The following is a 23938-nucleotide window of genomic DNA, read 5'->3' as shown; positions in this document are numbered from 1 at the left end:
TTTAAAGAAGTAAAGGGAGGAAGAGAGAGAAAATGGAGAGGAGGGGGTGACCTACCTCATGTCTTCATGGATGACTGCATTTATATCCAAACATCCGAACATGCATCCCTCTGCCACTCAGGGCGAAATCGGCCTGCAGCACCCAATCAGCCGTGGCCTTTTATCACCTCGCCGAAAGGCAAAGTGTGCACCACTGAGTAAGTGAGTTTATTTGTGTTTGCATTTGTGTGAGTTCAAGCATAGTTGCACACACACATCTGTTTGTGTGTTTATGGATAAATACCTCCCTACTGCACTGCCTGATTTATCTTCAAACAGACAGCTCACTCCTCTGCTCTCCCTCGCTGTCTTCTTTTATCCACACTTACACTCCTTCTCATGTTCATCAGTGCATCTGTCTTAGAATGGAGCTTCCATCCAGGATAATGGGTAGGGACTGGAGCCTCTGTCCTTGTCTTTGGCGTCCAAAAAAGGGTCATTGTTTTATTGCAAACATGAAACGCTATGATCCAACTTCACACTCACCCCTAGAATCATCAGTCAACCTAAGATGCCTGTGTTTGGATCGTGGGGGAAATAACCGGAAATACCTGCAAAAATTCCAGGCATGCAGGAGCATTTGAGACCTGGAACCGTCTTGCTGTGAACCAACAGTGCTAAGCACCACACAACAGTGAAGCCCCTTAGGCCAACCCACCCACATTATTTCCTCTTTCCATTTCACTCCTCCTGTGTTACCAACTATCCATCACTTTATCTTCATTTGCTCCCAGCGGAGTACACAAATTCCTGAATCCCAGAGGGGCTAAATACTCAATACATCCTCTATTTGTATGGTGGGAACATCTTACAGTGTAAAAAGGGAAGACTGTTTGTTTTTCTCCGCTGGATGGTCCTGGTGGTCCCATGGCACGTTATCAGAGTAAGCTTGCAAACTCAAAGTTGCACTAAAGGAAGATAATCTTTATGCATTCATTTTCCTGTGAACATAGATCATCCAGTTGGTTCAAAACAAGTGATATTGCAAAAACTTGATAAACTTTTGGAAGGGAAAAATAATTAGAAATTGACCCAAAAAAAAGAACCTAGTGGTGGAAAATGAAGGCAGAGCTGATTAAACAATGAGATGGGATGGTCTGGAAATTATAGAGGTTATGAGTAAAGACTAATTTTGTTATTAGACATTTAACTTTATCCCATTTTTAACACTGATGCATCCGACCAGTAAAAAAATTCTTAAATAGAAATTGTAAAGAAACTCAATTATCAAGTTTTCAAAAAAAAAAAAAAACATGTGCAAGGTAACCTCTTAGCATTTTGTGTCATGCGTGGACATCCCATTTTGGGTTATATTACCACTACAGTAGTTATCTCTGCTTAACTGGGGCCCTGTGACCATGTGTGTAGAATGTTAGCTCAAATATTTTAGCTTGGGTCTTAAGAGGTTAAGCATCTCACAAGACAACAGCTTCAAGGACATCTTAGTTGTGGTTGTGGTGAGTCCCAGTTTTAACGGAGAAGATAAAACTGAGCTGCAAGGTTGGTGGAACGAGTTGCAGCAAGAAGGCAATGGCTAGACACTGCCACTGAACTACTGAAGACCTCAGGGATGTGTTATGAAGCAGTGAATCAAAAAAAAAGGAAATTATTGGTTCATTACACACAAGCATAGTGTATTGTCAAAAATAGATGAAAGGAGGACACCAAGTTTTGACATCCACTGTCAAACATAGAGGAGGAAGTGTGATGGTAAGGGTCTATTTGGCTAGATCTGGGGTCAGTGACTTGTACCCCACGAGGATCACTCTGACCAAACATAGCTATCATAGCATTCTGCAGCACCATCCAGTTCCTCCTGGCATACACCTGGTACTCATACATCAAGTTAATGACCCAAAACATGAATCAAAGGATCGCAAAAAACTAGAAGAAGACAAAAGAACAAGATGGTAAACATGGAGGGGGAAGAAAAGTCTCCAGATTTAAACTCCACTGAGCTGGTTTGAGATGAACTGGACAAAAGAGCACCTCACATTAACTTGACTTGTGATTCCATAGGGAGAAAAAAAAACAGTCACTGCTCATCTGGTATATCTACAAATCTGGCTACTTTGATGATTTTTAACTTTAGATATCATGTTGGTACTTTGATTGAAGCAGAAAACATGTTTGACTGGTCGTGTATATCCATAAGCAGCATCACTCTTTTTTATTTCATTAAATTCGCAATTTTTTTGTGGGGGTAACTTTTATTTTTCTGTTCTACTAACTGTTGTTAATTCTAAAAAGTTATTACTCCTCAAGAAAATTACCAAATTCTCATTTTATGTCAAATGTTATGTGGATTCACCGTAATCAGACATCCAACTCCTCCAGTGGTCTCAAGCATTAGCGATTTAATCCAGATCTTGTGAAATTGGATGGAAATAAAATGATCATTTTCAAAGGACATTGTTTGATAATCTGTTCATTTAATTGCTTCATTACTGTTTTCAACAAGGCCAGGATAAAGTTACATTTATATTCTGCTTCACACTGCCCCCTGCTGGTCATTGTTTAAACCAAAACCTTCAGAGAGTTAGGACTCATTGTAAAGGATTTTTGTTTTTATGGAGCCATATTTTAAATGTACTAGCCAAAGAACAGTACAAAATGAGGAAAAAATGGGCACATCTAAGTATCACTTCAACATTTCTATGGGATTTTAAATCCCAAATGCTAATATTTAAAAATGTGTTTACTTTAAAATTACTGACAAAATTTAAATTAGGCTAACATACATAAAATTGTGCCCAAAACATAAACCAACACCATCTTGCAAATGTTAGACAAAATTTTTATATATTTATTTATTGCTCAGATATAAAATTTTATTACTGGATCAGATCTGGGAAAGTTTATGCATTTGATGACTATAAGACCATTCATTACCCTTAATTAAAAGGTGAGGTTTTAGCAGCGGTTACAATTTCAAGTGTTTGACTTCAGGAGGGCTCTATACTAATTTATTTGTTTACCAATTTAAGAAGAGCTGAAGTACATTGAATGTTAACTCTCCAAGATGAAACTAGCCAGGTGGATGGTCTCTTTGAAGTAAAAGTGCAGCACAAATCTTGAAAATATGTTTTAAAAACTAATCTTTGTGGGTTTTTTAAATATATATTATGTTTTACATCAAAAGAGCGGCGTTAAATTAAACAGTGTGTGCTGGTTTATCGGTTATAAAGCCAATAACTAAAGAAAATTCACTTACTTTAACCAGCGGTCCTATTCACGCATGCGCAAAGCGCCATAAAAGTACATTGTGGGAAAAGGCGAGAAGTGAATGAAATGGGAGTTAACAAAGTCCGAGATTTGACTCTCACTTAGGAATAACAGGACCAGAGGTTTGCAGTTCCTGAAATGTTTCTGTAAATGGTTTCTGGAAGTTACTGCAAAACCCAGGGTGTGCATTGGAATCTGGACAGTTTTATGCTCCCCCCGCAACTTTGAGCAGACAGAGGCGAGGTTGGCCCGCCAGCCACAATAGCTAATTCCAGGTAGCCATTACGTTTATTTACTACATAGCATGGTGTAGGAGCCAAATAGATACTACGCTAATAGTGTTTAAAACAATTACAAGCTGTGTGCTCTTAAATATCAAACCAGCTGATACAAAAATTATGTTCAAGCTGAACTTACTGTACCAACTATTAAGTGTTAAGCTACTTTAGCTATTTTGCTATCAACAATCATATGTGCTAGCTGATGTTTTCGTTGCAATAAGTCGGAACTAGTGATACCAAACTTCCGCTCATCCTTTCAAAGTAAGAGTGACCTGTCACACTTTTAGCGCTTACTTTAAAAATAATATATTATATTATATATAATATATATTATATATAAAAATAAATATTATTTAAAAATAATATTTAGACCTCTCCGGTTAGTATGAAGCGTTATAGTATCTAAATGATTATAAATGGGAATACTGCTGTTGTAGTCAAATTAAAAGCAAATCACCGTACCTATATTGTGAAGATTCGTTCGTGTATTTCCGGTTATGCAAAAACTCTTTGCCCCTCCCCCCAACAAACGGTAGCCAGACTGGCGCCGCTAGTTAGCCGCTGAGGACAACTTTAACTTAGTGTTTACGCTAGAAAAAAATGCTCTCCTGGTCGCATTTTCCTTATTTGCCTCCATTATACTGTGCCTTTTGTGTTGGTAAGCCAGCTTTATTGTTTCTTTACTTGAAAAGTCATTATGATCGTAGATTTTAGTTTATATTTTCTGCCAGACACTCAAACATCTTATGCTTGTAGTCATTTTTGTTGTTGAAATATTTTGTGTACAGGTCGAGTTTTCTCGAGAATGTATCGTTTCCAGTTGGTAGTATTAACAGCGTGATTTCTTCTGCAGACACTTCCCCTTCAAATCGTGTGGTTTGATGTTGGAGACCTTCCAGAAATATGGTTGAATTGATTTCTGTCAGCTCAGACAAAATTTCTCCTACCTCCGTACTCATGATGATGATGATGAGGAGGATGATATGAAACAGTAAACAAAGAAAATATTCTCCAGAGCGTCGACAGAGAAGCCTAATCAAGATGTCCATCACCAACACACCAACCAGCAATGATGCATGTCTGAGCATTGTGCACAGCCTCATGTGCCACAGACAGGGGGGTGAGAGTGAGACGTTCGCCAAACGAGCTATTGAAAGTCTGGTGAAGAAGCTGAAGGAGAAGAAGGATGAGCTGGATTCCCTCATCACTGCCATCACCACCAATGGAGCCCACCCCAGCAAGTGTGTGACCATTCAGAGGACTCTTGATGGACGTCTGCAGGTAACATAACCTTTTATCTCTACATAAGCCACACCCTCCCTACAAGGTGTTGCTGTGCAGAATAACAGCAGGGGATGTGGAATTAACAGCAATTATTGGTGCACTTGGACGTTTTTGCAGTTCATGTTTACAGTTTTTGCAATACGTTTCTAATGCATTTTAATGAAAGGAATTGCCCATTATGTAGTTTTATGTTGTATGTAGCTCCAACAACAAAATGTCCAAATCAAGCAAAAAATCTGCCATTTATTTAAACATTTCAAGTGAATGTTAAGAAAATGGTGCTTAAAATTGCATTTCTGAGAAATTCTTTATTCAAATCATTGTGAATCAGGAGCAGACGAAAAACTTTATTGGAAAAAGCTTGTAGGTGTGATGTAGAAAATAAAAACAGCAGGGCATAAGCTCCCTGTTCTGCTCTTTTCTGACGCAGACAAATAGATCTGTGTACATCTTTGTTTTCCTCGTCCCAGCTGGCATCTGGCTGAAAACTGCTGGATAGCTCCAATATTGGTCGCCATTTTTGATGTACCAGTTATGTTAGCTTGGGGATGGGAGAGGCTGTAAGCTAGCAGGAGAGGGTGTAAACAGATGGTTAATGGGAAGAGAAGACGGGCTTACTCTGCATCAGCAGTCCCGCTCACAACTCTGAGGGGAACTGCTGCCATTCTGCAGAAACTGTGTCCTAAAAAAACAACACAAGGTTGTTAAATTTAGGCTAAAAATGGCATAATCATAATTAAAAGACCACTGGGAACGCTGTTAAAATAATTCAAAAGATGATTGGGGTAGGGCTCTCCAAAAACCTAATATCTGTTAGGCAAAGTGCACAATTAACTATGTCTGGATTCCTTCCCTTTACTGTTTTCTGTTGTTCCTAGGTGGCGGGACGCAAGGGTTTCCCTCATGTCATCTATGCCCGTCTGTGGAGATGGCCTGATCTCCACAAGAATGAGCTGAAGCATGTCAAATACTGCCAGTTTGCCTTTGATTTGAAGTGTGACAGCGTATGTGTCAACCCTTATCACTATGAGAGGGTGGTGTCTCCTGGCATAGGTAAGCGTAAATATATGAATTCCATATAAATAACTTCAGGTTAAGTTTCAAAGTGGAAGCATGTAGAAAATGGTTTGACAATAAAAAAAAAATTGCTGGTGTTTTGTTAGAGTTCTTTTTTTCAATGATGCAATTATTCTGTTATTCAGCCCTTAAAAGTGAAGTCGTGCAATTGGTGCGATCATTAATGAACTCACCACATCTTTATGGTTTGGCTCAGATTTATCAGGACTCACTCTGACCAGCTCCGGTCCCAGCTCTGCACTGATTGTAAAGGATGAGTACGATTTTGATGGACCGCAGAGTATACCCTCCGTTGAGGGGGGGCACTCCCTACAGACCATCCAGCACCCTCCATCCAATCCCCACCAGACCCCCTCAGAATCATTTGCTCCCCCAAGCCTGCTCTCACCTGTGGAGGCCTCCACCTCAGCTTCAGCTTCATCCTTCCCTTCTATAGCTGCAGGATCCGGCAGTAAGATGCAACACCTTTTCTTTATGTTTGTTTGTCTTTCCGGATTTACTTTTGTTCTAAATATTACATGCATTGAGGATAGGTGTAATTACAGTTTCTTTATTTGCAGATTTTTCCTCCTTTTCACTTAAAATTATGTTGTCTTTCTAGATGCCGGCTCCAACTGGTCAAGGAGCAGTAGTTTCGCCCCCAGCATACCTCACCACACCAATGGCCACTTACAGCACCATCCACCTATGCCGCATCCGACACATTACTGTAAATGAAAACACTCTCAGCCCATCGCTCCACCGATCCAAGGACGCCTCTTTACAGAGATTCAGTGTCATCTCTGTTTTTTTCTTTTTCTTTTAGGGCCAGTGCACAATGAGCTCGCCTTTCAGCCTCCGATATCCAATCATCCAGGTGAGAATGCATTTCCAAGTGTTTCAAAGATGTGAGAAAGGTGGAGAATAAATTCTATTTTCACTGTTTTCATGCTTATTTTGTTCAAAAGTTTTTGAAAGATGAACTTTTGTAAAAGTTTTTTTTTTATTGAACCTAAAAATGATGTCTGCTCACTTTGATACCTTTTTTTTTTAAATTAATTTTACTGATACTGAATTATACTTATAAATAGCCTTAAGTAATAGACCGATTAGTAAAATGAGTGTAATGTTTTCTTATTCAACAGTCTCTTCTTTTGTCTGTTTCAGCTCCTGACTACTGGTGCTCCATTGCTTATTTTGAGATGGACGTTCAGGTCGGGGAGACGTTTAAAGTGCCCTCCACCTGTCCCATTGTGACAGTAGACGGCTATGTGGACCCGTCAGGGGGGGACAGATTCTGTTTGGGTCAACTCAGTAATGTCCATCGCACTGAAGCTATTGAGAGAGCCAGGTGAGGACCAAAGTATCACACAAGATACTCCCTATAAACACAATTTTAGATGCTTTTATTGCCTTACCCGTTAAACCCCACATTTAGCATATATTTGTAACCCTTGTGCTATCCTAGGCCCTTTAATGTTGGGAGTTGGGTCATCTAGACCCACTAGACAGTGCGCTAAACCTTTTTTCTTCAATGATTTGTGATCTTCACTGGTGTCCATGGATTACATGAAATCTTTCCACCTTTATCCACCTTTGTCATGGTAGGGAGAACATGTCAATGTAAGGGTGGGGTCATCTAAGGTAGCACAAGGGTTAAATGGAATCAATTGGATTTTCATTTTAGTTCAAGGTTCACTGATTTAATACAATTTGATTAAAAATGACTTAACTCTACTATTTTAAAACCAATTTTGTTTGCTTATAAAAAAGGTTTTAACATAAATAGTGATTTTAACTAAGCAAAGGGGGAACTTCTTTCGTATTAAAAATGTTAATTATTACCTTAAAACTAATGAAAACAATGTTTGTATTAGAGGTCAATTTATGAAATGACTGTATATTTATATATATTTTTTGTCAGCATATGTTCTTATTGTTCATCACCACATTACACTCTGCATTGCATTTCAATAAATGAACTAGCTCTTCTTTATCTTGCTTTGTTTTTGGAGCAAATTCTCTTTTGTGTTCCTATTTTTGCATTGTTCTCCTCTTTTCCTGTTTTCCCAGGCTTCACATTGGTAAAGGTGTCCAGCTGGAGTGTAAAGGCGAGGGGGATGTGTGGGTGCGATGCCTCAGCGACCACGCCGTGTTTGTTCAGAGCTATTATCTGGACAGGGAGGCGGGCCGAGCCCCAGGAGACGCTGTGCACAAAATCTATCCGAGCGCTTATATCAAGGTAAATCCTCAGATTCCCCACATGTAAGCATGCACTGTACAAAGAAAACGGACATATTTCCCTCCCACTTTACCCATCTTTGGGTTTCGGTCATTTGAACTTGTGTTTCCTGCACAGTTAGAGGCACAACAGGTTTAAAAAAGTGTTTCTGTGTCTCATTTTTCTCTCCAGGTGTTTGACCTTCGCCAGTGTCACCGACAGATGCAGCAGCAGGCGGCCACAGCTCAGGCAGCCGCTGCAGCACAGGCAGCAGCTGTTGCTGGTAACATACCTGGACCTGGGTCAGTCGGAGGCATAGCTCCAGCCATCAGTAAGTAACACTTTTCTTATTAATTTGTACAGAAAACAAGCTTGGTTACATTGAAAGAAGATTCTAGCCTTCAACCAAAAATGTTATTTTTGTATTCGATCGATTTTCTTATAAAGAAACTGGATTCATTCTGTTTTCTGGTAAAAGAAAAAGTCTTGCTTTGGACATTTAGAGCAAAAATAATTAGGAAGAAGGAAGCGGACAAAACTGACAACATGCTACTGAAATCTTTTACCACCCAAGTCTCTATAGCCTTGTTTCCACTGAGCTGTACTGTACGGCCCGGTCCGGCCCGGCCCGGCCCGGTTTAGAATGGTCCAGGTGAGCATTTCCACTCAAAGTTAAAGCATCACGGCACATGCAGGGTGAAGCTAACAGCAAAAACAGTGGAGGTCGTCCAGCAGCTCATTTTTTTCTGCTTGTCTCTTGATATTTACAATGCATTTGATGTTGTTTGAGAGATGACTGCAGCTTTCTAACCCGTCCATTCCATTTTTTTTTTTCTATGGACCTACTACAACCAACGGGGGCCCAAAAATGGTACGGTTCGGTTCAGCTTTTATAATTGAAACACTCAAAATGCTGGACCTGACCGCTCAATGGAAACAAGGCTTTTATGACTCTTTATACTTTTAAAACAGTAAATGTTTAGTTTCTACAATTTACTTACTTATCAGTAATTGGTTATCTTGTTTATTTTCACGTCAGTCAACTTTGTGCATGTACCTTGTGTTGTCACCCTTGCCAACTAGCAGTCTTTTGTATTTACTCTGATGCACAGTGTTCCCTCGCTGTGTCGCAGATCACTTTTTGTGGATTTTTTGAGTCCAATTGTTTGGTGCACTGTGTTCTGCGTCCTGATTAGCTGTCAATCAATCTTCTCCGGGCTGTGTCTCCTGCGCAGAATGTTTTCAGGTTGCCAAATCTGTTTGCAAGTGGATCTTTGTTTCTATTCTTTAATACTGGACTTAATTTCGAACTTTTGATGGCGTAAAGAAGAGAGAAAAGAGTGAATATGTTAATGTCTGTCAGAGAAAAGTGTGTTGTGAGGAGTTTTACAGTCTTAAAACATTTGTAAAAAAATAAAGATGACATCTTTGCAGATTTTACATACCGGTATTATTATTCCCATTATTTTTAGAATGTAACTCCCGTGATAAATGAAGGATCACTGTGTTGTTGATGCTTGTCCAATCAGCGTCTATGATGAGGCATGAGGCACTCATCAGAGTTTCTGTCTTCATCTGAGGATGTTTGGGCTTCATCAGTTGTCCTCTTGTCCTGGCAGGTCTGTCAGCTGCAGCTGGAATCGGTGTGGATGATCTCCGGAGGCTGTGTATCCTCAGGATGAGTTTTGTTAAAGGCTGGGGGCCCGACTACCCCCGCCAGAGCATCAAGGAGACCCCTTGTTGGATCGAAATCCATCTGCACAGAGCTCTCCAGTTACTAGACGAGGTTCTTCACACCATGCCAATAGCAGACCCCCAGCCTCTGGACTGAGGCTTCGGCTGCTTCAACCATTAAAACCTTGTGCACTTCGGCTTATTCTTTTCTTTATGTCATGAACCAAGGCCACATGAAATACAGTATGTATATCTTTTCCTTTGTAATTTTAAACTATGACTGGATTTAGAGTTTAACAATGCTTTCCAGAGGACTAGAATCCTAAAACTGTGCACAGAGAAACTCACCAAAATGAATGAAAACAGCATATCCATCTGCTGATTCGGTATCCTCTAAAGGGGTAGCTGAGGAAAACGGGTTCATTATTATGCCAGTTGCTTTACAACTGGAATTATGGTGGGAAATCAGGATCAGCATAAAATAAATCAAAAACCACATTGGAAATTTGAAAAAAGTTTTAAATTCAGAAGTACAAATTATAATTGAATGGGAATTGTTTTGTTTTTTTAAACAGCTGTTTCAACTTTAGTTTTTTTCACTTTCTGTCCTCAGTTTATATACAGACTTTTGATTTCAGTGTGTAGCCCATTGACTGTATGATACATACCTGGACCAATCGTGTGTGACATCACCCATAGAAAATACCGACTTCTGGTTCCGTCCAATTGAAGTAAATTCAGTCTCCATTTTTCCCTGATCTATCACATGACATGTTGGAACCAAACGTTCTGAGGAAGCCGTGATTAGTCCATCTATATTTCTATGGCAACCACTCTCCAATAAGGATTGAGGATGATAGAAGGCCACATCCCTTCCATTTAAAGTGAGCATGGGAGAATCTGCCAAACGCTTTGAATGTTCCACTTGAGGCCACCTGCTTTTATTGAGGCCTCTGATTGGTCAGTTTATAACTTGAATTAAGGAAAAAATATTAATAAAAGACAAGGATGAGCAAAACAGGATCGTCAGGGGTGGGGTTGCTCACTCCAGTTCTCATTTACCTTCTTATTCTATGTGGGGGTGGGGCTTTGATCCCATTGGCTACTGTGATGTGATTGATGTTGGATAACAGAGGTTATGGCGGCGTCACCCCAGCTCCAAAACTGCATCTGCTGTTGGCACCACCTGTGTCATCATCCTCTTAAGTGGCGTCCAGTAGTGAAGCACCAAACTTTGGGTGCACTTTATCACTACTGTACGCCACATCAGAGGTGGGATGACGCCAAATGATCCTGATTTGACCCCAAATAACTGTCTGCCAGAAAAGGAAAGCCAAAGTGAGCCTAAAAAATGCCGCTCGGCACTACAACTATTAAAAGATGAACCCCAAATAACTATGTAGAGCCTCTGAGTCCAGGTTTAGTACCTGCAAGAAAAAGGGTGCATTTTTATTTCTTGATTTTGTTGTGAATAGTTTCCCTTTCTGTCAGTTAAATAGCGTTGAACTGAACCGATTGAGGGCCTCTGACAGTAAATGAAGTGCACTACTTATCACAGCTGCCCCATAAATACTGTGCGATACAGCAGATCGCTTTAACTGACTTCACTGTGATTGTAACATTTCCTCACTCAAAAAGAAAGTTGTTTTTTTAATCCTCTGGAAAATGTTTGAGTCACTGTAATTTTTTGTAGTTTAGCACAAACAAGGCCAAAGATGAAAAATGAAGAGATGAGGGAAAGATTTACCTGGTGTGTTTGCAAATTGTAAAGTAGTTTACAGGTTTCTCCTAATATGCAAACATTTCCATCATCAAATGTTACAGGCAATAACTTTATTTCCTTTGAGCATCTGATAGTCTGAGCTAACTGGAACTAAATGATTTTATGAAATGCTGTTAACATAGAACTACTAAACAGGAGTCACGTAGTTTACCAGCAATATTTGACACCTAACCCTCTTATCTGTACTCCTTTTTTTTTGCTTTATTTGTAGCACTTTACCTATCCGTTCTGATTGGAGTCTTTAACTATGACTACAAGTTTTCCTGGGAAATGAACGCAGGTGTGAGTAGCTTAGTTTAAAAGTAGGATTTTTAAAGTTAAGAAATGTTTAGCTGGTGCAAAGTCCTGTTTTCTAATACTAAAAAATAATTTTCATCTTGATTTAACAGGATCACTTTAGTCATATATACTTATTTTTGGATTTATTTTTGCTAATCTGTCATTTTTCATTTAAAAGCATGTAAATATGTTTTGTCAATTAAAAGCATGTCAGTGTTTGCTTTTTTTTTAACCTCAAAACCCTTGTTTTATTTTTTTAATTAAAAAAAGACTTTACCAGCACTACATTATATAGTAGAATTTTAAGAGTTAAGGCACATAGATGGCACATATTACACAAAAAATGATCCTTCAAAAATGTCAACTCTTCTAACCGATTGGCTTTCTTTTGCAGTAATGTCCAATCCTGTTTGCGGTTTGTCCAAACGGCATTTTTGATTTTTTAAATTAAGTTTTACGGTTGAAATCACACAAACATCCAGTTTTGTTTTTTTTTTAGAAATGTGTTTGTGTTATACCAGATGTGAATTTGATGTCCAACAGTCATGGCTTTATTGTTGTAAAGCAAGTAAAGTATCGGTTACATTTGTTTAGTAGGTTCTAAAGCAGAAAGTTGTTGATTTTTTTTTTCTTGATCATGGAAGCTGTTGATGATAAAATTGGGTCTCACCTTAAACAAAACAAAAAAAAGGTTGTACGTTTAATGTTGTTTTAAGCTGATGTTTTTGTACTGCAGTTATTGTAGGAGCCAAAAGACAACTCAGTGGAGTTAATATTGACTACTATGACAGATCACACATGGTGAAGTTTTGCTGTATTTCCTATGTTAGAGTCTATCATTAAAATGGCCTAATCTTGTCATGAGTGGGTGTTTTTTTTTATACCTAAGAGCACATTCCAAGTGAAAGTTGACTCCTGTTTACATTATGGCAGGAAGCCTTTATGTTGGAACACAACCTAAGTGCAGCTCCAGCTGCTTTCTGTGCTCCCCTGGCAAGAAAATTAATTTCATTAGAACAAGGCTTTTTTTTTGCTTCGACAAGCATCAAGGAGAGCGTGGCGGTGGGTCTAGGCCAACGCCGGCCGGATAAGTGGTTAAATCAGACCCTGAAATGAAGTCACATGAGTGTGCAGTCTCTAATCTTTCACTAAATTCTTTCAGCTAAACAGCAGAGAAAGAGAAGCTTCACTTCATTTTAAGATTTTTTTTTAGATTTGTAGGGCAGAGGACTCACAAGTTAGCCTTTCAAGCCAAATTTGTAACAAACAAATCAACATAAATGCCTAATATCATAAAATGTTTATTTTATTTAGCCTCAGCTCAAAAACATGGAGGGGAAAAAAACTAAAAACATGACATTTTCACGTTTGTAGTTCCCTCTGGGGATGAAATTATTGAGTGCCGCATTGCACTAGTTCCTGTTGGAGAGGGAGAAACATGAGTGTGGAGCTGGTAATGTCTTCTCCAGGAAACGTGGAAAAGGGCTGGAATAGCTGCCTCATTGGAGGCGATAACTGAGGCAGATGATGTGTGGAGGGAGAAATCCAGTCGTCAAGTTGTTTGGCTGATATTTTGAGACATTTATATGGAAAGTTGTTTTGGTTTTCTGATCAAGATGCTTTAAATACAAGAATTATTTTACAAATTTAAGTCAGAGGAACAAATCTCTGGTTTCATGTCAAAATATTAAAGAAACAAACAGGTTAAAACTATCCTAACATTGTTTTGTAAGTCCTGTACTTTCGCAAATACATGAAACTGGAGGGTTTTTATCCGCAAAAATATAGTGTAAACCTCTTAAGGTGATGAGGTTATCGGTCTCCTTTTAGACATGAACAGGTGAGGATTTAAATCCAGTATTTTAATCTCTGCGCTTAAAGGCGTGGATTAAAGCAGCGAGGTTGAAAGGCGCTTCATGTTTGTGTAACCGACATTATCAAATCTCAGAAGGCTGCCCCTTCTGTTGTTGACCGCAGCGCTCGTCCGTACGACGGGCCGAACTGCAGTCATTAGGATAAACCTGCAGCCCACAGGACCGTCATGTGCTCCTGCGTCACATGCAGAAGTGTTTTTTTTGGAATGATCAGTTCAGCAAGAACACACCAAACGAACTTTTATGGCTTTAAAATGAAACTGTCTTTATTAAGTAATTTTAATATCAGAAAAATAAAACTCTTAAAATTCTCTTTACAGCAAATATATATAGAATATCAGTGCTTTGGCCGCAATAACTTAAAAGGCCGTTACAAAATATAGTCTGCTTTTAAACTCCTGACTTAATTTGAAGAATTTATATGCCTTAAGACTCCTCCTACACATAGAACATAACAAAAGTGTAGTAAAGTTAGCAAATACTTTGAACTGTTGGTACAGCTTTCAACAATATAAGAATTTATATATAGATACTCTTAAGATACATTTGAATAGTATAGCGTTCTTAATTTGGTTGTGTACAGACATGACAGGCAGCTTGAATCCTTGGCCTTTTTACAGTTGCAGTGATGTTTTACAATGTTATGAAGACATGCTCGTGATGCACATTCCACTTTCAGCGAGGGTTAACGGCGGCTATCAATACTATTGTCAATACTGTCGACTATCGGCTAGACTACAAGCAGATTTCACCAACTCCTGCAGGATTTCCAGCTCGTCACTTAATCACTCGGAAAAAAGAAAAAATCTTATTGTAAACATTTTTATATAGATATATTTATGTATATATGAAATGTAACAAAATAAAAAATAAGTTCTGTATATTTATCAGTCATTAACAGTAATATCATATAATACATACACAAAAAAACTGTCAATATATTGTGGCGAATAACCTTGAGGGCAGATCGTGTATTGCATTCCCCCCAGAGAGGAAAAGAGAGCGGTAAAGTGATGGGATGGATGGAAGATCCAGGGAAATGGAGAAGATGGAAGATGAAGGGGAAGTTGCACTTGAGAGACTTGTTTTGTTCTATTTCCTCAAAAGGATTTCTAAGAACTGGAGGTGGAAACCGCCAGATGAATCCCAAATACTGTTTACAGCTGGAATGCTAGAAGGACTGCAGTGCAATGTCCACACAAGAACAGAAGACAACAGTATTGACCTGACGTAGTGTCCATGACCAGAGACTAAAGCCCCCCCCCAAACAAACCCAAATGTCTGAACACTAACCATCCTACGAGTGTCACTGGGATGATTTCCACCAGCTTGTACCTTTTTCTGGAATTTTCCAGGATGAGGACCTTAGAATAGAAAAGATACCACGTGCTTGCCTCAACTGTTCAATATTGCGATTAGATACAGGTTGGGCTGTGCTTTGGACTGCACAAAACAAGAGAAGCAGATAAAACAGGGCAGGCTGTCTACCACTGAAACGTGTCAGTGCATTGATATAAGTTGGGAAGGTCTAAAGGACGAAGAGAGCATTAAAAAGAAGTCTTTTTCTTAAATAATTAGCATGCCGAAGTGACTCGTTTTACATTTGTCTGCCAGGTGAAACGTTAGTGAACGGAGTGAAGCAGCGCTTGGCTATCGTGGTCATGTTACACCCCAGTGGAATGAAGAATGGAGCAGTCCAACATCAGGAAGAAAAAAGGAGGCGCTATTTAGATGGCCTCAAAGAAAGCAGAACAAAAGTCTGAGCTGGCAGCATAAACTCTTAGAACGAGGGTGCAGGACAATGGAGGAGGAATGTTACACAAGTACAGCATGTTTGCCCTAACAATCATGTAGACGAAATGGGAATATTCAGGAGGGGAATTAGGGGTTGGATGCTGAAAGCAACACATTAGAGTGGCTCAATGGAAAGTAAACTGAGGCATGCTCTTGCTATTTTTGTTCTGCTGAGATGCATTCACGTTAAATCTGAAAGGAAAGGATGATTTGCATCTGTCAGCATGCGTCCTTTCTGGTCTGGATTTGTAGTGTTGTAGGTAAATGATAGGCTTCCCGAAAAAAAAGAAAGAAAAAAAAAAAGGCCACAAGTTAGTTTTGAGGACTGAGCAACTCATTGCTCCACTGAACCACTTGATTCTTGACTGAGTGAAATCAGGCACAAGTTCACTGTAAACAGTTTTGCGCATTCGTGAAAAGACAACACGACGATACTGAGGTGGGATAACGTACCGGTTCTCTACGAAGAAAAGGACAAAATAAAAGTTGCACCCCTGTCCTGTTTCACCTTTTGGGCAGTTGAAGTATGAGAGTTTTGCAGTTGCAAGTTCGACCAAGAAGGTGAAGAAATAAATCTCCTTGGGAGTGTTTGCTCATTACTTTCTCACGTTTGAACGTCGGACTTGTGATCTGGAAAATGTAAACATTTGGAAGAAATAAATTCACATCCAGCGACTCCTCATTTTTGTGTGAAATACCTAGAATGAAGCAGATAAGGACGATGGCTGCGTGTGGACCTTTTGGTCGAGGTGGCTGCTGTAACAAATTCTTCGTTGGAAAATGGGATTTATTAAAGCAAAGCGGACCTTTTGTTCTTTCCTAAAAAACATTTCAGATGTTGGAAAGAAAATTTAAAAAATAAAAATTTTTTAAAAAAGCACTGACCTAAAAGTCAACGCAATGTCTCTACTATATTCTAATGTACATTTAAAAAAATAAAATTATATGTAGGAAGAAACTGATCAAGTTTCAAGGGAAATTTTACGCGATAATCACTTAAAGTGTTAATAAATTGCCATGAAAAATATATATATATATATATTTGCGGTTAAATGTATCCCTACCCTCCCAATGCTACACAAAAGGCCTCCAACCTTCCAGTTGATCAATAAGTCAAGGAAAAACCTTCACAATACAGGCACATGAATGGGCTGAAGGCCCAAACCCATGACCCAAATTTCCTTTCCTAATAGTCTGTTCTTCTGCACAAAACCGACGCCAGCCAGGACAAAGCTGGCTAATATACCTACATGCTGTTCTAGGATCATTTCAAGTGAATCCCCTTCACATCTCACAAAGCAGAAACACTGAGGACATCGATCCCCCATCGGTTATTAAGGTAACTGGACAAAATATATATAAAAAAAAAAACAACTAAAATCTATATAAAATGAATCACATATTGCGGAGCTCGATGGCCTGTGTAGCTGGGGACAAGCACACAGGGCAGGCGGCCTCGGGGCCCTGGCAGATCTGCGTGGCACAATCCAAACAGAAGAGGTTATGGCCACATGGAACCAAGGCAGCGATCACATGGTTATCCATACACTGGATGCATATCTCCTGTCCTCTTCCCACTGATCCGAGCCCTGGTCGACAGAAAGAGGATTCGGGAGGAGAGGACGAGGACGTGGTGCTTTCACCGGAGGAGGAAAAGGCTGAGCTGGAAGAGGGGAGCCTCTGGGCATCAAGGGTCCCGGTTGATCCGAAAGGCCTTTGGTGAACACGCTGGGCCTGAGGGTGCTCCAAGGCCTCGGACCCAGAGAAGGTTGGAGAAAGACGGGGTGTGCCGGGCTGGCTGGTCTGGAATATTCAGTTAATGTGTGAGAACCCGTTTTGTTCTACGGATGGAAGTGTGAAAGCGGTTTTTCCTCACCTGAGACTGAAGAGTATCAAAGGCCGAAAGAGACTGGTTATCCACAAAAGGGCACCAGATGTGTGGCTGCACAGCAGAGTGCAGGGTGTGGGCAGTGGAAATGGTTAATGGGTCAAATCCTGAGGACGAGCCTCCGCCCCCCAGGCTGACCAGCTCCTCAGACCCCATACCCAGAAGGCTCTCTCCGAACCAGAAGCTTGTGCTGCTATTACTGTTGTTGTTGTTGTTAGCGTTGGCGTTGAACGAAAGGGTCGGGCTGAAATCGGCCAAGCGGTTCCCGTTCCCACAGCTGTAGAAAGATTCAGCCGAGCTGGAGCCGCTGCCCAGTGAACTGGAGCTGTCGTTGCGGTAAGTGGAAGACATCCTGACCCCACTGCTGATATTGCTGTTGACTCGCTGGGTGCCGTTTATGCTTACGGGCATCAAGCTTCTGCCGCCTGGCGACGAGGGACCAGCACGAAGCCAGCCATCCTTCCCACCACTAGATGAAAGCGAAGAACACTCAAAGCTGACGTCTGTCCCGTTGAACTGGAAGTCACTGTTGTCCACGCCCGGAGCTTCGATGCCCCCACAGGTTCCAGTGCGGAGGGCAATGTGCGCCTCAATCTCTTCCCGTGCGCGGTCCACATTCTCTGGCATCCCCGTGACCTCGAAGACAGGCTCTTTGTCACGACTTGGTGTCACGATGTAGGTGTGGGTCTGCTGCTGAATGCGCTTGATGGTTGCACCTGTTTGGAAAATCACAAATATCAAGTTAAAATTTGGTCCCACTCAGATCATCTATTGAAAAAGCTTCCCAGTGGTCTGTTCATTATAATCACACCATTTTTAGCCAAAAAGCAAAAAACTTTTTGTTGTGTGGGACATAGTGTCTGCAAAGCGGCAGTAGTTCATTGAGAGTCCCCTCTGGGTTGTGGGTGGGATTATTGGTGCGGAGTAAGCCCGCCCCCTTGCCATCATCTGTTTGTTTACACTCTCTCCTGCTAGCTAAAGGCCGCTCACAAACCCAAGGTCACATTAGTGGTGCAACAATGTTGGAGTTCTCCAGGCGTACAGTTTCGATCCAGATGCCAGATCAAACAAGGAAAACAAAGACGTCCATGGATCTATTTGTCTGCAAGTGGAAGGATCTTAATGAAGCAGAGCAGTGAGGTCGTGGCTTTGTAGGTCTTACGTCACACCTACAAGCATTTTCCAATGGCATTTGTTTGTCTGCTGCAGATTCAAAACGATTTTAAAGAATACAGGTACTCAGAAATGCAAATTTGAGCTGGATTTTGTCAGACATGTCTTCTATGATGAGAAAACTACAACAAGAAGGTGTGAAAAAAAACAATTTTCATCAAAGTGTGTCTTTAAATAAAAATCGCTGATGTGGAGTTGGTGAAAATAAAGCTTCTAAACACAAAAGCATAGAAGAATAAGACTGCAGGACTACATTGTCAGTATTATACTGATTTTTTCCAAACGGCATAAGCTGGCTATGGGAGAGAAAAGAAAAAATAGCTGCAAATAATTACAGCTCTGACCGGTGAGTCACCTGGGAAAGTACCAAACTCTGGATGCCAGTCTACAGTACAAAACCGTTTTTAAAACCACAAAGCAGCTGCAATAAAAAAAAAAAAAAGAAGTGCTGACTTCTTTTTAAGAGCCACAAAAAATCCTGGAGTGCATTCACAAACACATACCAAAAAAAAAAAACAATCTGCCACAAAAAATGAGCAGAAATTTTTAATCATCACCTTACAATTAATCATCACTCAGGATAGTGAGGATAGTTACTTCCACTGTGCAGTAACGTGATATTTATCACACACCAGAAACAAGTACGTTTTATTAACGGAGGTAAAAAATGACAACAAAGCTCGTCTTTGTGGTAGAGCTTTGCTTTGTGACACATTTTAGAAATTTGTTTTAAAAACTCACCTTTAGGACCCACAACCAATCCAACAACGCGATATGGCACCCGTACCTGTTGGGTTAAAAGTGTGCAGTTTAATAACACACCCTTCAAAGCCTATTTTAGAGTGTTTTACATTCATGACAACTAGTTGCCATAGCAATCGTCTCTAATGCAATTCAAGGCAGAGGAAGGTTACCAAATAACAGCATGATTCATAATTGCATGCCTGCTGACCTGAATAGTCGTCTGTCCAGGTAGAGTGGGGGTCCCTAAAGCAGTCACTGACAACAGGGGGCCAGTTTTGTTTCGAGAGGCTCTGATGAGGGAGAAGTGTTCAGCTGCGGACAGGATCTCTCTCTTCGCCATCGCCACATCCTCTTTGCGTCCCGTCACGACAAAGACAGGCTGCTCGCCCCTCACCGGAGTCTTGATGTAGGTGTTGGTCTTGGCCCTGAGTGCCTTGATCTTGCAGCCTGTTGTTGGTGGATGGAGATTTAAAGGTTAAAAAGGCAAGATAAGCACAAACAAGTTGAAGACTTAATATTCTTGAAAATTGTAATATTAACTATTTGTTATATTAGTTGAAGTAAAATGACACTCTCTTCTTTTGAACATCCATGTCCCGTTTATAAAGTAATTACAAAAAGTCACCATATTGCAATAATATGTTATAAACAAATGTTTACATCTCACAAATTAGAATAAAAAGCCAAAAGGCACCCAAATGCTAAAAAGATTATTCAAGAATAATTCATTTTAGAGCCCCCATCTTTAAAAGGACGTTTCTACGTTTGAAGCACACTACAGTTTTACGTTTTCCAATAATCAAATAGATAAATACAATCACTGAAACTACGGGAGTAACAGTTCATTTAAAAAACAACTTGATATGTTTCATAGTCCATATTGGTTCAGTTTGAACGATCTGATTCACTGACGTAAAATCGCTCCAGGACATCTTTAGTCATAAATTCAACCAGTGTGACTCAGAGATAAACACCTGGTCTTGAACAGGTGAACTTTTCTAGATTAGTAAACAAGGGTTCATGGAAAATGCATTAACATTTAGTTCAGCCCACTGTTTTTTCCACATCAATTAGAACATTCTACCACACTGTATGGTCACATGTCTTTGCAAAATTCAAAGTGTTTCCACAGATCGGCCTGATTGTTTTTTTTAGGTGCCATCACATGTGTTTGCCCGCTGTGATGACACATTTTTACATCATACTATTAAGGTCTAAATTCAACTGGTATTTTCCACCATCGATAGAATTGATTCATTTCATTTTGAAACAATTTTATAACGGTATAGGTCAGCTTGATTAACCCTTGTGCTATCCTCGGCACTTTAACATTGGGAGTTGGGTCATCTAGACCCACTAGACGGTGCGTTAAACCTTTTTTCTTCAATGATTTGTGTTCTTCACTGGTGTCCATGGATTACAGGAAATCTTTCCACCTTTATCCACCTTTGTCATGGTAGGGAGAACACGTCAATGCAAGGGTGGGGTCATCTTAGATAGCACAAGGGTTAACATCTTGCCTCACACAGATTGATCTGGTTGGATACTAGGAACAGATTGCTACTCCCTATTGGTTTTTGATCTGTTGACTGCCCTGTATTCCCCAGCAGAAATGCTGCAAAGAAAGCTCTCTTTATTAGGTTCTGTTTGAATCAGCACTCAGCTGCATAATAACTTCATTGACCACAGAAATAAAAACGTTCCAAAGCAGAATAATATAGTTAATTCACGTTTTCATTGGGTTAATTTGTTCCCCATCAAGCATATGTCATCATTTCCATTATAGAAAACCTAGAGTTGTTTATTGTCAACGTCCCACACACCATGTCGAAAATCTAATACCATTAAAAAGTTCCTCATCTTATGAATTAAATATTATTTTGAGCAGTGGTTGAGAGTCCAGCATCATTACCAAGATCCATTTCCTGTTGTTGTCAACACCAACGGGCGCACCTCCCCCCATCTGGTTTAAAAGACTACATAACACCATCCTCACCCTAACAGTCAACAACTTTAAGTCAAAAATCTAATTGGATCGTGTTCGCAAAAACAAACGAGTGCGAGAAACCCCATAAATCCCCCCGATGGTCTTTAATGAGGACAGTGGAGGGAAGAAAAAAAAAAAACTATACAGCTGATGTGGCAAAGCAATGGAACATTGCTCTTCTTTATGTCCTACGAGATAAAGCCCAGCCGGGGTTTTTTAGGCAAGGAAAGACAGTTTAGTTTGATAAGTAACCGAAAATCACTGTAAAGAATAAAAACGAGCTGATAGTCAGCAGTAATGTGGTCAAAACGACTGAAATGGAAAGATGTGAACTTTTTGGCTAGCTAAAGTCTGGGTGGTGTTGACCCAGTTTTCAAGTGCTAAGCTTAGCTAACAGCTTAGGCTAACATCGACGGTTTTACCGTATTATTTTACTGTAAAGGAGGTACATTTTAAGGCGAATTTGTTATTTTCTCATTAGTGAACATCTCATCTTCTACAGCTAATGCCTCGTGGAGGTTTGGTCACAATGAACGGAACTTAGAAGGGGCTAACAAAACAAAGACACACACACAAAACGCTCACCCTGCCTGCCCACAATCTCGGCGACGTGCTCGGAACTCGGTACGGCCACACATTCCGTGGTGTTGACGCTTTTTCGCCGGGACAAAAGCGAAGGCTCGGCCTCGAAACTCGCTTCTCCGTACACGCCAGCCGGTAGCATCGCCATGCTGTTAGCTGAAGAAGGCAGGGCGCCACCGCCAATCCCGGTGTCATCCCGCTCGTCTCCATTGTACAGCAACACGGTCTCTAGTATGTGCGACGGCTCCATTCCGGGAGGCATCGCTGAGTTACTTGGTCCCGATGGGAGATGTTGGTGGCGGTGGGCCTGCAGTAGGAGCGAACTACCGGGGCAGTCCAGGGAGTCGGTCGCAACAACTTCGGGCTCTTCGTCTTCAGCCGTTTTGTTCACTTCATGATGATCTCCCGTGGGCGGTCGATGCGTCGACAGGGGTTTCAAGTCCAGAACCGTGCCGAGTAGTCTAAAATGGGAAACCTGGGGGAGCGGGTGGTGCTGAAAAGATAAACTTTCGTCTGTTTGTTCCTGTGTCTGGCTTTGGGTGTCGCGGAGATCCTCGAGGCCCACACCGGCCAAAGCATGCACCAGCGGCGGTGGGACCTCGGACTCTCCCTCATCGGCATCCAACAAAGACGTGCTACTGGGCATGATGCAAACCAGTTTTACAGATAAACCGATAACGATACAGCAGGTTGATTGTGATAATTATGCTAAGATAAAATAATATTTAAAAAAGGAAACACAAAAAAGCGACCAGCGCCTGACAGTTTAAATGTGTGCCTTTTGTTTTGTCTCAGCTCCCCATGCAGCCCTCCTTGCCCTGTAATCTCGCACTCTTTTTCACGCGAGATTTCCGCTGAGACGCCACAGCTGATGGGAAGACGTCATAGTAAATGAACGAAATAAACTGTCATTCTTTCTGTCGCCCCTACAAATGTGTGTTAAAGCGATGTGAACAATAATTTATGGCTGACAGATCCAAAACTGTTGCTGTCGATCACTTGTTCAAAACAATGCTTTTTCTTCGCAATTTGTGTCATAAAGTCAGCAAAACAGACTTGAAAATGTGCTTGTAGTAGCCTAAAAGTTTTATGTCCCAATCTCTTGGATAAATCAGAAAAGTATTTATTTCTGTTATGAACTGTAAACGTGTATTCTTAGTTCCTGGCAAACCAATCAAACACACTTGGAATTATTATACCCCCTTCATTTTTAGTTAATTGTTTAGGTAAACATGTTCATATATATATATATATTCTGGGGTTTTTAAAAATATAAAGATTAGAATAAATAATTATATAATTTCAGAATTATTTTAAAAATGATTTGATTGTGTTTTCAGTGCATTATTTATGCTTTTTTTGTATTATTCATATTGTTTTATCACAACAAAATTTTATATGTTTGTATGCATTTATGCTAAATTATATGTGAATAAAATAAATTTTGTATTAATCGATTCTGCATCTGGAAGTGTGTAGTCTATAGAGAATACTGCATGAACCCAGGTACTTATGCATGATGTGACATGTCTGTTAGCAGGAGCTGCACATCCAAATGCTTTTTTAGTGGTATCCTTTAGGACAAATAAATGCAATAAAATAACAACAAATATTTAGAATATATTTTGCATCTTCTTAAAAAATTATGCAGTTGTTTTTTGAAAGTAAAAACATGTCTTTGTTGGTTTATTTTGTCAGTGTTAACTATATTTGAAACAGATGCTGTTACAAGAGATGCAAGAGGGGCAAAATGTAAGAAATGTAGTAACTATAGAAAGCCCAAGACATGATAAAACATAAATGTGTGCACCCTGTTGTTAATTAAAAAAGAAAAACAGACAAACAAACAAAAATAATTGCATCCATTTCTTTTTACTATGAAGCCTAAAATCTCCTATTTGTGGTTTGACAGCCACATCACCCATCCATCCATCCATCTTAAGAACCCGCTGAATCCATTTCTGGTCACAACCCAAAGATGTCAAACCAATGATGAATGTAAAAACAATTATAAGGCCGAGAAGTATTCCAATCTGATCAAGTCTCAGCTACTA

General features: G+C 40.1%; 2 protein-coding genes across 2 annotated transcripts; one reads left to right on the top strand and one right to left on the bottom strand.

Moving 5' to 3' along the window:
* The first annotated feature begins 4012 nt into the window (after positions 1-4012).
* LOC101168872 (mothers against decapentaplegic homolog 4) lies at positions 4013-12706 on the top strand. Its single transcript, XM_004072242.3, has 10 exons — positions 4013-4203; positions 4399-4826; positions 5708-5882; positions 6103-6357; positions 6508-6615; positions 6712-6762; positions 7053-7236; positions 7959-8127; positions 8299-8437; positions 9726-12706. The coding sequence occupies exons 2-10, from the start codon at positions 4587-4589 to the stop codon at positions 9935-9937; spliced, it is 1533 nt and encodes a 510-aa protein (XP_004072290.1). The 5' UTR covers positions 4013-4203; positions 4399-4586; the 3' UTR covers positions 9938-12706.
* Positions 12707-13955: 1249 nt separating this feature from the next.
* LOC101170521 (RNA-binding protein MEX3B) lies at positions 13956-23130 on the bottom strand. The gene is made up of 5 exons (XM_004072329.4): positions 21888-23130; positions 19524-19762; positions 19313-19358; positions 17387-18114; positions 13956-17313 (listed from the first exon to the last, which is right to left on the bottom strand). The coding sequence occupies exons 1-5, from the start codon at positions 22528-22530 to the stop codon at positions 16906-16908; spliced, it is 2064 nt and encodes a 687-aa protein (XP_004072377.1). The 5' UTR covers positions 22531-23130; the 3' UTR covers positions 13956-16905.
* Positions 23131-23938: the final 808 nt, after the last annotated feature.

Source organism: Oryzias latipes, chromosome 9 (assembly GCF_002234675.1).
Source record: "Oryzias latipes chromosome 9, ASM223467v1".
In the NCBI taxonomy this organism is placed as follows: domain Eukaryota; kingdom Metazoa; phylum Chordata; class Actinopteri; order Beloniformes; family Adrianichthyidae; genus Oryzias; species Oryzias latipes.
Note: the sequence above shows the minus strand (reverse complement) of the source record. Positions and strands in the feature narration are given on the sequence as shown.

What these genes read in the sequence shown, in the direction of transcription:
- LOC101168872 (XM_004072242.3), top strand. Translation starts at nt 4,587, where the DNA reads ATGTCCATCACCAACACACCAACCAGCAATGATGCATGTCTGAGCATT. An exon ending in CTCTTGATGGACGTCTGCAG is followed by an intron (nt 4,827 to 5,707) that starts GTAACATAACCT and finishes TGTTGTTCCTAG; the next exon opens with GTGGCGGGACGCAAGGGTTT. An exon ending in TATAGCTGCAGGATCCGGCA is followed by an intron (nt 6,358 to 6,507) that starts GTAAGATGCAAC and finishes TTGTCTTTCTAG; the next exon opens with ATGCCGGCTCCAACTGGTCA.
- LOC101170521 (XM_004072329.4), bottom strand. Translation starts at nt 22,530, where the DNA reads ATGCCCAGTAGCACGTCTTTGTTGGATGCCGATGAGGGAGAGTCCGAG. An exon ending in CGAGATTGTGGGCAGGCAGG is followed by an intron (nt 19,763 to 21,887) that starts GTGAGCGTTTTG and finishes CACCAACAACAG; the next exon opens with GCTGCAAGATCAAGGCACTC. An exon ending in TTGATACTCTTCAGTCTCAG is followed by an intron (nt 17,314 to 17,386) that starts GTGAGGAAAAAC and finishes TGAATATTCCAG; the next exon opens with ACCAGCCAGCCCGGCACACC.